Source organism: Eulemur rufifrons, chromosome 3 (genome assembly GCF_041146395.1).
Source record: "Eulemur rufifrons isolate Redbay chromosome 3, OSU_ERuf_1, whole genome shotgun sequence".
Classification (NCBI taxonomy): Eukaryota; Metazoa; Chordata; class Mammalia; order Primates; family Lemuridae; genus Eulemur; species Eulemur rufifrons.
The window spans coordinates 23,417,145-23,431,061 of NC_090985.1; the positions used below are offsets into that span (position 1 = coordinate 23,417,145).

General features: G+C 41.3%; 1 protein-coding gene across 2 annotated transcripts in view; it reads right to left on the bottom strand.

Annotated features, from left to right (window-relative positions):
• The window catches only part of HERC2 (HECT and RLD domain containing E3 ubiquitin protein ligase 2), a 173,742-nt gene that overhangs the window by 91,607 nt on the left and 68,218 nt on the right, over positions 1-13,917 (bottom strand). For both annotated transcript variants that reach the window (XM_069466707.1, XM_069466708.1), the window contains 12 exons: positions 13,210-13,360; positions 10,665-10,879; positions 10,254-10,386; positions 10,021-10,148; positions 9,737-9,932; positions 6,518-6,651; positions 5,797-5,970; positions 5,582-5,718; positions 5,311-5,462; positions 4,444-4,635; positions 1,451-1,638; positions 135-327 (listed from right to left, as the gene is read on the bottom strand). In XM_069466707.1, the coding sequence (XP_069322808.1) occupies positions 135-327; positions 1,451-1,638; positions 4,444-4,635; positions 5,311-5,462; positions 5,582-5,718; positions 5,797-5,970; positions 6,518-6,651; positions 9,737-9,932; positions 10,021-10,148; positions 10,254-10,386; positions 10,665-10,879; positions 13,210-13,360 (1,993 nt within the window). The remainder of the gene's footprint in view (positions 1-134; positions 328-1,450; positions 1,639-4,443; positions 4,636-5,310; positions 5,463-5,581; positions 5,719-5,796; positions 5,971-6,517; positions 6,652-9,736; positions 9,933-10,020; positions 10,149-10,253; positions 10,387-10,664; positions 10,880-13,209; positions 13,361-13,917) is intronic.

The window sequence follows — 13,917 nt, forward strand, 5'->3', positions numbered from 1 at the left end:
CTTTGTACACCTGCATCGATCAGTGTCACCTGCAGGCTCAGAGAGCCGAGCACTGTCTGCAGATGAGCCCTGACACACTGTTTTGGACGATCCATCAGGCTGCCTTGGACTAAATGCCTCCATGAATCACCCACCTGAGTCGTCTTCTGTGTCCGAGTCCTCCGCCGACGGCTGTGCAGAGGCCGGCAGCTCCGCCAGCTTGAGGTCATACTTTCCTTCTTTCCCCATCCTGTACGAGTTGGTGCTGCCCGTGTCCCACTGGACCCTTATCCACCCATCCTCTCCCAGTTCACCAATCACTCGGCCCAGGCCTGGAGGAGGCCCATCCTGAGAAAACCAAAATAAAGATCCATTAAGAAGGTGTGTGTCCTGCCCTAGTCCCTCCATCATGCCCACCAGAGACCTGCCACACAAATGACTCCATCTGCCCCCTCCCTATAAAGGGGGCCATGTCACTGTACACAGATTTCATGTTAACAGATTGGTCCCAAACCTACCTGAGAAATGTACAATTCACATTATCTTAAATTAAATGCCATGAAATAATGTTCTCATGCTCCTTTACCAAAGAAATTAGTGGGAGGAAGTATTATCTCAGTGAGGATCCTCTCTGAGCAAATGCCAGACAGGCCTTCCCAGTGTGGTCCTGGCAGCCTCATCCTTGCCTCTCAAGCCCTCACTGGGCTTCACAACAGCACAAACCTGAGACAGGCACCAGCACCCCCACATCCCTGCTTCTGTTTGTCCCCCTGGACCCCAGAGTGGAAGCTCCATCTCTCCTTTCTGTGGGAGAAAGCAGTTTACAGGATGCTGCTCCCTGTCCCTAGACACTTTCATTTCTAAGAGGACTGTAACAAAGCCCATGCTTAACGGTGTGGCTGAGAAAACCAGACACAGCCATAGGAAAGTGAACACAGCCTTAACTTAGCTAGGGCTGTGGTAAGCAACTCCACCAGGGAATACTCAGCACAGATTTGGAGGCAGTATGCTGTCAGGAAAATGGAGAGATGGCCACCAACCCAACTGGTATACCCAGAACTGCTAGATAAACTTCATGCCCATGGCCAACAGCTTATAGTGGCAGCATCTGGGCCTCTGGCCTCAGAGCTTTCACAGTGCTATCATTCAGAATGAGATTTACTCTCTCTTGCTCACTCTCACTCTTGTTCCACCTGCACATCAAATTGAGCCTCACACCAACAAGTTGTCTGAAAATAGTTGCTAACTCTCGGCAGATCTGATTCTACTCGAGGTGCCCCCACAGCAGGCTGCCATTACTCTCTGTTGGTTTTGACTCTATTCAGCAGCTCAGGAATCAACAACTATGTCATCAATCAATGGCATACGTCCTCAGTTAAGGCAGTTAGTTATTCCAATTTCCACCCCCCAATACCACATCAATTAGATGTGCAGAAGGTGACTAATATGTTCGAATCAAATCTCTGAGTACCTGATCGCCCCATTTCCAGTCCACACCTCTCATGACCCTGGTCCCAATCTTCATCATGGCAGCCAGTTCTGGCCCTGAGACAGGGAGCTGCACAGGAGTCGTTTCCTTCCTTGTTTCTTCCAAAACTGTGGCAGAGGCTCCTCGCGCAGAAGCATTCATATCTTCCTCAACATTGTCACAACTGGGACCTACCAGCACAGCGAAAACAACAGCTGAGCCAGTAAGTAGCTACAACGTCCTATTCTTTTTTTTTTTTTTTTTTCCTGAGGCAGAGTCTTACTCTGTTGCCCAGGCTAGAGTGCCATGGTGTCAGCCTAGCTCACAGCAACCTCAAACTCCTGGGCTCAAGCGATCCTCCCGCCTCAGCCTCCCAAGTAGCTGGGACTACAGGCACACGCCACCATGCCCTGCTAATTTTTTCTATATATATTTTTAGTTGTCCATGTAATTTCTTTCTATTTTTAACAGAGACGGGGTCTCGCTCTTGCTCAGGTGGGCCTCGAACTCCTGAGCTCAAAGGATCCACCCGCCTTGGCCTCCCAGAGTGCTAGGATTATAGGCGTGAGCCACCGCACCCGGCCAATGTCCTATTCTTTAATGTACACACAAAAAAATCGATAGGTACTGATAAAGATAGTAATTTTAAAGAACCCATCCTGTATTTTTTAATTAATTAACACAATAAACACTGAAAATTTTAGTGATTAGATCTAGGATACAAACAGGTAAGGAAGGGGAAGGACAAAATATACAAATATGCTCAGAAGATATAAAAATGCTCAGAAAAGGTATTTGTTCTACTTCTAGGAATTACTCCCTCTGAAAGAACAAAATGAGTAAGTTAGGAAGATACTCAACATGTTTTTTATAATAGAAAAACAAAGATAACCACCTGAAATGTCTAACAGTGGGAAATTAACAAACATTAATTACAGTTCTGTGCAGAACACAGCTAGCCTAAGACCTGTCCTCTGATAGGCCAGCTACAGGGTCGGCCCTTGGCGGGCATCTGGGAACCTAGATTTCAGGAGGGATCCCTTGTTCCCTAGGTCTGTGGTCCCCAAACCCCAGGCCGAGGACGGGTACTGGTCTGTGGCCTGTTAGGAACTGCGCTGCACAGCAGAAGGTGAGCGTTGGGTGAGCAAGCAAAGCTTCAACCGTATTTATAGCTGTTCCCCATCACTCACATCACCATCTGAGCTCCACCTCCTATCAGATCAGCAGTGACACTGGATTCTCATAGGAGCGTGAACCCTACTATAACCTGCATGTGAAGGATCTAGGTTGAGCACTCCTTGTGAGAATCTAATGCCTGATAATCTGAGGCAGAGCTGAGGTGGTGATGCTAGCTCTGGAGAGCGACTACAAATAGATTGTCATTAGCAGAGAGGTCTGACTGCACAATAAATGTAACGCACTTGAATCATCCCAAAACCATCCCCCACCCCCAGTCCCTGGAAAAATTGTCTTCCATGAAACCGGTCCCTGCCAAAAAGAACCTTGAAAAAAACAAAAACAAAATTGGAAGACACACAATTCTCAATTTTGAAACTTACTAAAAAGCTACGTGTTCAAAACAGCATGGCACTGGCATAATGACAGACATACACAACAACAGAATGGAACTGAGAATTCAGAAATAAACCTAAATAAATATCTCTGGCCAATTGATTTTTGCCAGGGGTACTAATACCTTGGGGGAAAGAACAGCCTTTCAACAAATGGCATTAGGACAACCAGACAACCAAAAGAAAAAAGCTGAATTCTTACATCACACCATGTAAAAAAACTACCTAAAAATGGACCAAATGTCTAAATATATAAGAGCTAAAGCTATAAAACTTAGAGAAGAAAACAGAGTGGATTTGGAAATGGTTTCTTAAATATGACACCAAAAGCTCAAACAAAAGAAAAATAAACTGAACTTTATCAAAATTAAAAACTCCTGTACATCAAGAAAAAATATAACCCACTGAATAGGAGAAAACATCCTCAATCATAGATCTGATAAAGGTCTATAGATCTGTAAAGGTCTAATATCCCAAGGTAGTTCTGAAAGAATTTGAGGATTGGTGTTAATTCTTCTTTAAATGTTCGGTACATTTATTGGTACTCTTACAACCCAACAACAAAAAGATAATTAAAAAATGGACAAAGAACTTGAACACACATTTCTCTAAAGAAGATATACAAATGGCCAAAAAGCACATGTAAAGATGCTCAATGTCATTCATCATTTCTGAAATGCTAATCAAAACCACAATGAGAAACCACCTCATATCCACTAGGATAGACTTAACCAAAGTAAAAAATAACTAGTGCTGATAAGAACATAGAGAAACTGGAACCCTTATCCACTGATGGTAGGAATGTCAAATGGTACAGCACTGCAGAAAAGTTTGGTAGTTTCTCAGCAAGTTATATCATATGACCCTGCAATTCCACTCCTAGGTATGTAATCAAAAAAACTGGAAACTGGTGTTCAAACAAAAATCTGTATGTAAATGACCCTAGCAGCACTAGTCACATAAAGCTAAAAGGTAGAAACAACCCAAATGTCCATGAACGGATACACAAAATGTTGTATATTCATACAATGAAATATTTTTCAGATTTAAAAAAGAGTAAAGTACCAATATATAGTAAATAAACTAGACACAAAGGCCACAAATTGTATGATTCCATTTATATAATATATCCAGAATATGCAAATCCAGAAAGAGAGAAAGTTGTGGTTGCCAGGACTGTAGATTAGGGGAAATGAGGAGTGATTGCTAAATGGGGGGTATCCAGGGTGATGAAAGTTCTAGAACTAGACAGCGGGGATAGTTCCACAAAATTATGAATGTGTTTAATACCACTGAATTGTAAACTTAAAATGGTACATTTTACATTATTTGTACTTTGACATAATTTTTTTTAAAGTTTTTTAAGAAAAGAGAGAAGGCAAATCTTGACATTTTTGTAAGGCCCTAAAGCCGGCGCCGACCTACCAATCAGCCGCAGCGCCGTCTGCGTGAGGGCGAGTGTGCCGGAGTTGAGCAGGAGGTCAAGGTTGTTTGCTCCATGCTGCAGGGTAAGCATGCTGAGCATCACCAGGAGGAAGCGTGCTTGCGGGATCGTCCCCAGGCTCGGTCCTGATGGGTTCTCGTTGGTAATGGTTTGCAGGGGAACAGGCTGGATACCTAATAAGCATTGGCACCCACTTAAATTTCTTGTGTATGGATACAAGAATACACATGATGCAGAATGCCCTGGAGATTACTTTAAACTTCTATTTTTCGGTGGGTTTCCATAGAATGCGGACATCAGGTAGCTCTGTCATGCTTTGCAATGGTCCTACAACCTGCACTCCAAGCACGGCTCTCTCCATCTGTCTGTAAGACTTAGCATGCTGCTCTCTAAATATCCCTCGGTGCCCCATTTCCATTCCTTTGGTTTCAAATGTAACAGTTAGGTTTCACTTTTCTTCCATAAAACTAATCCTAGCACTTCCCTGTGGATGCTCAAATTACCCAGAAATAAATATTAATATAGGACAAAGACACTCTGAGGTATATGGTATGATACACATAAAAATGTAAAAATATAAAGGCTTTTTATTAGAGTACTTCAAGATTGTCTCTTCTAAATTTTTACAGTTTTATTTAGAATCTTAGAACACTAACAGCAGCACAGATTATCAATCTAATGTACAAAGTTATTAGTCTTCCCAAAAGCAAAAACTGACATTTGCAAGTTTCCACAACACATAACTAAGGCCAAGCTATGAAATAATGGTGATGCAATCATTGACATTACTACAATGTCAATTTTAATAGTCTTTTCACCATCAGGTTTTTTAAAAATAAAAAACTCACCAAGCTCTTTAAATTTGGCATTTGCATCCATCAAAACATTCCTAATATTCTGAACAGCCCAAGCATACAGCTTGCCAAAAGTTACTTCGAGCAGCATTCGATTAAAAGGTGGGATCAAATCGACATCCTTTAAACAATCTGTAAGGGGTTCCCTTTCAAACAAAAGATAAAAAAATTTTACTTGGGACACTGGAAGACTTTTAACTTTAATAGAACAATGTTTTGTTGCTACAGCTTCCTTAATTAAGAAAAAAACATTATAAAGTTTTACCCTGTATCAATTCCCTCAGGAATAAGTCTTTGCCATCCACAAAACATAGCATACTGCACAGATGGAAGTAAGAAATTTTTGCTTGCCAGTTTTAAAATTGTATCTATCCCTTCCAGGCGAACCTCTGCTCTTTCCAGCTGCAAAATATTAATGCACACAGTTAAATGTCATACATATTACCCAAGGAAAAGAAGCATGTTCTCATCAAATTTTACCTGTTTTAGTAGGCACTTTCTCATTTTTTCCACATCCACTGGTTCTTCTTTAAGGGCAAATTCAGCAATTGTACTGAGGAGTGCAGACTGTGGATAAAGGCCCTGAACATTCTGCTTCAACCATTTGTATTTGTGAACACCTGTAACTGTACTCAACAGTGGCTGCCATTTATCCTAACAAAGGAAAACAATTTTCACAATTAGCCTACTCTATTAATATTAACCTGTACTCTGAAACAGTTATTCAAATATAAATATAAATAAATAACGCCACTAGGTTTAAATTGGTAAAATATGTTAAACTTAGTAACACATATATGGTTTAAAAAACTATGCTATAGATATGCTTATAACTGAATTCATAATTTCTACGCAAATACACTTTCAATCAAGCTAACTTGGCATACCGAGTTATGGTTCACATTAATAGCTTCAGTGACTAGCATAGTTTCTGCAACAAAGGATACATTCAATGAATGAATGGTGAATAAATGATACAATGTAGTACCAAAAATAAAAAGAAACACTTCTCCAACTATGGCTCTGACTAAGGCACCATAAGTCAAGTTCATCAAACATCACTGGGGCCTCCCTTTAATAACAATCAACTACACTCACTACCCTAGAGATGCGCAGGTACAAAGGTACAACACTCATGGACTCCTTTGCTACGTGCTATGTTTCCAGTCACTCAATCTCAGAATCAAAGAAAATACTGCACCTTGGGCGATTTAATTGTAATGGGTCTTTTGTCCACATTTATCGTACTATGAGGCAAAATGCAAGCTTCTTCTAAATCACTCTCTTCATTTTCAATTTTTTCTTCATCATCAGTGGATTCTGGCTTCTTAGGAACTATGTTTAAAAACATCATTCATTATAAAAATCATTTACTTAAATATATTTTTAAATTAAGAAATACTTATATTTGCATGAAAGATAAAAATTTTATTCAAAGAAATGTGAACAACATTGTAAATTGCAATGCTCAAACAACAAAAGTAAAAACTACCAAAACTGGTCTCACACCACAGGTAATAACTTTGTCACCCTGTCAGGAACACGCAGAGGGAGAGTGCTGCAATGGGGAGAAGCCCTCAGGAGGGGCAGCCCAGGGGACAGCAAGCTTTTCCTCAAAGTGCCAAAGGGTGAACATTTGATCTTTGTAGGTCATTCAACCCTGCTGTTGTAGCACAAAAAGTAGCTACAGATGATACCTAAATCAACTAGTATGACCATGGCCAATAAAACTTTATTTATGGATGCTGCAATTTAAACTTCATGTAATTTTTATATGTCAAAAATATTGTTCTTCTTTTAATTTTTTAAAACAATTTGAAACCACAAAAACCACTCTTAGCCCATGAGCAATACAAACCAAAGCAACAGGGTCTCGTGTGGCCCACAGTCACTGGCTTGTCCACTCGGCTGTAGCCTAGTGGTTCTCTGTCAGTGCATAAGCAGATCAAATGGATGCCTTTTCTGTTAGCCTCTTCAATTAGGGAAGTTTCTATTGAATCTGCAATGTGATATGTGGTCTTTCTTCCCTATTTCTTTTTATCCTTTTAAAAATGATTGATCTAAAACTTCTCAGAATATAATATAAAAAATAAGCAACATAAGAAACCTGGGCGGCAAAGGGCCAACACAGCAGACCTGGGTTGCTCAAACCCTGCAAATTTCTAAGAAAGGTCTGTTCCTTCAGGACTGGTCCTTCTCCTAGAAACTGGGCTCTGAGCCCTTGCAATATCCTGCCTGATAAGTGTTTCAGTATACCTGAGGCCGAGGACCATGTGGCACCAGTTTGACTAGATGGCTTATGATAACAATGTGACTTACAGAGATCACCTGTTTTTTGCCTGTTTTTTGCTCTGGGGCACTGGAATCTAAGTAATTGAGGTCAGTCACATAGGCATTGCACATCCATGTGACTGGCCCCCAATAAAAACCTTGGACACCAAGGGTTGGATGAGCTGCCCTAGTTGACAACTCTTCACACGTGTTGTCACACATTGTTGCTGAGAGAGCTAAGCATGTCCCCATGTGACTCCACTAAGAAGAGACACTGTAAACTTGGGCCTAGTTTCCTTTAAACTTTCCTCCATGCACCTTTCCCTTTGCTAATTTTAATTTGTATCCTGCTTGCAGTAATAAACTATAACTGTGAGTATAACAGCTCTTCTGAGTCCTGCCTGTGGAGTCCTTTTAGTGAATCATCAAGCCTGAGAGAGGGCTTGGGGACCCCAGACATAGCACCAGGAAAACTAATTACTTAAGTTATTTAATTTCCCAAAAAAAAAAAAAAACTAGCTTCAAACATCACACAATAAATCGACAAATCCAAAACAAGAAATTCTCAAATGTGACAGCGTAGGCTCAGAATCAATGGACATGACGTGGCTGGATGGTAGAGGGAGAGTGACTCCTTCACACTGGGACAGGCCAGGCTCCTGAGCCTGTGATTTGGCCAAGTTTCCTGGATGCCTGCATTAAAGGAATCTCGGAAGTGTTATTCCTGTGACTTCCTGATCCAGAGCACTTCTAGGATTCAGACAAGTTATTGTAGGTTAAGGGTTTGTTCAGGAACGATCAATTTGGGATGGCTTCTAAAACACATTAGTTCTTTTATGACATCATTATTCCAAATACCCATCAAAAACTCAGTAATTAATATTGTTTATAAGCTGGTAGAATAAATCAGTAGAATTCATAAGAATATAATCATAAATTTCTGTAGTTTATTTATAATCACAAATGACCAAACTCTAAAGTATTTTATATATTTTTACTTAAATTTGGACTACTTAATGCAAAAGGTATTTTCTATACCCTTACACAGTTACTTACATGAAAACATCAGTAACTCTTTAAGTTCCCTTCTATAATAATTCTCCACATATCAGAATACTCAGTATTTCCAAACAAAAACATTTCTTTACTTTAGGGCTGGGTGCAGTGGCCCATGCCTACAATCCTAGCACTTTGGGAGGCCAAGGTGGGAAGATCACTTGAGGTCAGGAGTTAGAGACTAGCCTGGGCAATAGCAAGACCCTGTCTCTACAAAAAATTAAAAAATTAGCTGGGTGAGGTGGCAAACGCCTGTAGTCCCAACTACTCAAGAGGCTGAGCCAGAAGGATCACTTGAGCCCAGGAGTTTGAAGTTGTAGTGAGCTATAATGATGTCACTGCACTCTAACCTGGGCAATAGAGCAAGATTCTGTTTCAAAAAAAAAAAGGCAAGATTAAATTTTAAGTTGAAATGTTCCGGCCGGGCGCGGTGGCTCACGCCTGTAATCCTAGCACTCTGGGAGGCCGAGGTGGGCGGATCGTTTGAGCTCAGGAGTTCGAGACCAGCCTGAGCAAGAGCGAGACCCCATCTCTACTAAAAAAAAAATAGAAAGAAATTATATGGACAGCTAAAAAATATATATATATAGAAAAAATTAGCCGGGCATGGTGGTGCATGCCTGTAGTCCCAGCTACTCGGGAGGCTGAGACAGGAGGATCGCTTGAGCCTAGGAGTTTGAGGTTGCTGTGAGCTAGGCTGACGCCACGGCACTCACTCTAGCCTGGGCAACAGAGTGAGACTCTGTCTCAAAAAAAAAAAAAAAAAAAAAGAAATGTTCCCATATATCTCGTTACCAAGACAACTTATTTTTAAAAGAAACTTCCTTTTACCCAAGAATTTAGTAAGGTCTACCTTTTTCAGCATCAATTTACTAGTTACCAAATCATAACACATTCAAATCCTAAGTCAATTCACTATCTGATCTATTGAAAAATAAGCAAGATTTCTGTATTTAATCATAAATACACAAAAAAATTATGACAGGTGGAAGTGACACATGTAATGAATAGTAGCGAAACTCCACTCTGAAATCACAGATCAACTATATGGGGCTAAGCACACACTTTATTTTCTATTCTTTTACATTCTTACCTCTCTTTTTCCTTCGTTCTCGAATTATCTTCTGAGCTATTCTCCTCCAACGGGGCAAAGAACTTAACAATTTAAACTTAGACATTATAGAGAGGTCATTGCAAACGGCAGGTCTCAATTCATTGAAGAGGAATCTCAAACGTTCGATGACAGGAGCACATACCTCCTTGTAAGAACGGCCCTGTTCTTGATGAGTCTGCAAAGTTAAATAGCAAAAGACAACTTAGCAACAAATATCTCAGAAACTGCACAGCCCAGAAGAAAAAGAATTAAAATCTATTCACCTTAATGAGTGAGCATTTTGCTTGGTAGACAACTCTACATACATCCACCACTGACTTAGGCAATGTTCTGTGCTTTACTTGCTCAATACCAAGAGTACCTGCGTGAACTAAAGATAATGCCACATGACCTGTAAAAAGACATTAAAGAAGGGCAGGGTGGGAATGAATATGTATGGCATGTCAGTCAAAGGATCTACAGTATGGCTAAAACACACAGGTATCAAACTCCATACCTAAATCTTCATGTTTTAAGAGGCAACATAACAGCAAACGGCCAACCTCTTCCACAGGATGCTCGGGAGGAAACGTGATTGGCGTGGTCAAGTGGCACTGCCTACAGTACCTTTCAATTTGACACAGGAAGTCCTGCAACAGAAATGGCTGGAGGTAACTTCAGAGCCATCCAGTGCATCTTCCTGAATCCTAAACGTGCCACAGTTTCTGATACACTTGCAATTAGCAATGCGTCTAAAGCCTCACTGGCAAGTTGAACAGAACCAGCTTCTCACCTCAAAACCAACCCTCCCAACAACATGTGAAAAAAAGTCTGTGCTATGTTAATAAAAGTGCATGTAAGTATTCCCATGTCAAACTCCTCAGCTAGACAGAATAATGAGTCAGTAGTTGGGGGAGATGTAGCTCACCTTCACATTGTGATCCTGGATGTTATTGTCAGCGATGGCCTGCAAGAATGCCTGGGAATGGTCGCCCAGGGCCCGTCTGTGGGAGCAGAGTCGAGATTTGCTGGCAGGTGTACCCCCAGGAGAGCTGCAGTGGTCCTCATCTTTCTCTTCATTGTAGCTGTAATGGATCTGGCTGGTCTGCAGGCCTCCAGAGAAGATGGACGACTGAAGCCACTCTAGAAAATGCATAGGCAAACATTAAAGAGAAACTCGAGCGCACTACTCAGGAATAAATACAGGAAAAAAAAGATGCTCAAATGAATACTTATTTGCAAGGTGAAATGTAGCATCATTCATATGAAAGAGTTACATCTAATATTTACACAGATTGACTTACAATTCCACTATCTATGTTAACACAGGTAACCCTTTCTGGTTATTCAACACACCTTAAGCATGGTATCAGAACTCAGCACGGTTCCAGTCCAACATTTCCTGGATCCCTGCACTCTGCATGGAGCTGCCTGGTTCCACGGATGCTGTCTGAAGACTGGGATTCCCATTCTAACAGGGAAAGCAGCAGTACACCACCACTCCTACAATCACTCAATTTCAACTGTCAGACTATGCAACAGAGGGCTACCAGGGGCATAAGAGCAAGCGGCAGAAAGACCACCACTATTCTGAAAGTCAGTAAAGCACTTGTCATGGAGGCTACAACTGAGCTGAGATCCAGAATAAGAAAAAAAGACTGAGCATCCAAGCAGGGAACAGCACACCTGAAGGGTTTCTACAAAGAAAAACATCCTCAGGGTAGGCTACATATTCCTAGAGCATTTATAAAGTAACAAGAATGAGAGAATATTTAACGACACACAATCTTTATTAAAGGATAGATCCTTAGAGATGGGCGATCCAATAGGCTGGAAAGGAGATTTCTGTGTGGTATAGGCTCAGTCAGGTCTGGCAAGAATATGCCATCCATCAGGGCAGATGGGAATGTTATTTATAACTGCTTAGGATAACTGAAGGAAAGACACCAAAAAATAATCAGTGTGTACATCACTACAGATTTTTATTGACTTGTGTTATCAAAATATTGCTCCAAAACCCAAGCAATCATATCTGGAATGTACTCAGAGTTCTTTCACTGGACATTTATCTAGTTTTTAGAGCACTCAGGAGCATTCCCTAAACTACCACATTAATTCTTCTAAAACACAGATCTGACTCGACACTCCCTGGCTCTCTCTATTTAAATCACAGGAGAGCCCCTCCTTATCTCTCAAAGACAAGCTTCTGATCCTTCCATGGATCAGGCCTCACCCACCAGGGCCCAAGTACCTTCTGTTCCCTCTACCCTGGAGCTTCCCAGTGCCACCTTCCTTGCCCATCTCAGTGAAGACCCTCTTCCCCAGGTACAGCAAGTGTCAAGGAAGAAGGCAGGGCAGCAGCCCCCTCAGAGGACTCAGAAGCCAGTGCAGTGCCCAGTATGTGCCCAAGGGTCTGGAGCACAGGGGGCCGTGCTGTTACTCATGCCATCCTCACCCACTAACCTGCCCTTGGAAACCCCTGCTCCTCTCAGCAGTGCCCCTCACACTGCTGTGTTTCTGCTGAGAATGCTCTCACACCCAGTTCCAGGGCTGTTGCCACTGTGAAGTCTTTCTTCCCCCAGAACCACTTATGAGTGTCCCCATTTCATCATTTACCACCCTGTATCCTGATCTGCTTAGAACGCCGGCCCACCATCAAACCAGCAGCAGCTGAAGGCAGAGGCATGCCCTATCCGTCCCTGCGTTCCTAAACTCCCAGCATGGTAACTAGCACAAGCAACAACTCAACAGATGCTTGTTGGATAGATGGATGAACAGATAGATGACAAATGTACAACTACATGAAGAAAAATTTAAATCCATTGTATGGGATATAGAGAAACTTCATTATTTTAGGTGATTACAAAGGCTATCATTCCAAATTATATCTGACTTGCATTTGTCCTCAAACAGAATGCTGTTCCTACTGCTGTTCCCCAGTAGGAACAGCCAATCAACATTCTGTGCAACTTCTGGGCACACAGGAAGATGACAGCCATGCTGGGCCCATCTGTTAGAGCAGAGGTCCCCAACCTATGGTGAGCTGTATAATTATTTCATTATATATTACAATGTAGTAATAATAGAAATAAAGGGCACAATAAATGTAATGCCCTTGAATCATCCTGAAACCATCCCCCAGCCCCTCTGGTCCATGGAAAAATTGTCTTCCATGAAAACAGTCCCTGGTGCCAAAAAGGTTGGGGACCGCAGTGTTAGAGGATGCAATAAGTAAGACTAGTCATTCTATAGACAGTCCCACACACTCTTTAGCTTCCTCTGCGGCCTGGACCATGAGAGCAAATGAAAGCCATTCACAGCTATTTCTAACTAACTAGCTCAGTCTCACTATCCTCACTTTTTGTCATAAACGACTTCATTGACTCTTTTTCCTCTCTTACTCTTATTGGCCACTTTATGGTTCAACTAAAATAATCTGCTAATCGATTAGCAGAAAATAAGGTTTTTCTTACTGGCACATTCGACCTCGACAGGAGACAGCGGCGTGCTCACTGCTAAGTAGGAAGCATGTAACCCAAGAAGCAGGCCCAGATTCCTCTCTGTGTCTATCAGAGGAGAAGAGAGACTTCCCAGATCCGGTATGGTAACAACTTCTTGGTCAGGCTAGAAAAAAAATTTCATCATCAGTCTGAGAAAATAGGGTTAATTAAAAACATACAATTAAAAGGAATAGCTTATGTCCTTAAAATGTACTGCCATGATAAAGATAAGTGAGTGCTCTAGGTACCGTGTTCCTATACCTGTAATAATGAGTCTGCAGTGCTGTGCCCAAGTTAAGAGTAGATATCACAGAAACCCCACCCACCCTATAGAGCAGACAGTAAATGCACAGCTCTACTGGTGGAAAAACCAAAGCACAGATAAATGACTTGGATACAAAATTTCTCAGAAAATCAGTTTGCAAAGTGATTGTACACAATGCTTCAGAAAATATAATGAACTGTTATATGCATAAAGAACCCAATGATAAACAAAAATATGACATGGCAAGTATTAGTTGACAAGTATTAAAGAACCATGACAACACATGTGGAGAAAATTATTCTAACAAAAAGCAAACTCACTAAACAAAGAAAGTAAGAGTTCAAATGAAAATCCACTTAAACTTTTCCAGTCACACCAGACAATTTACAAGCAAAGTTCATTCTCCCCATGGTATT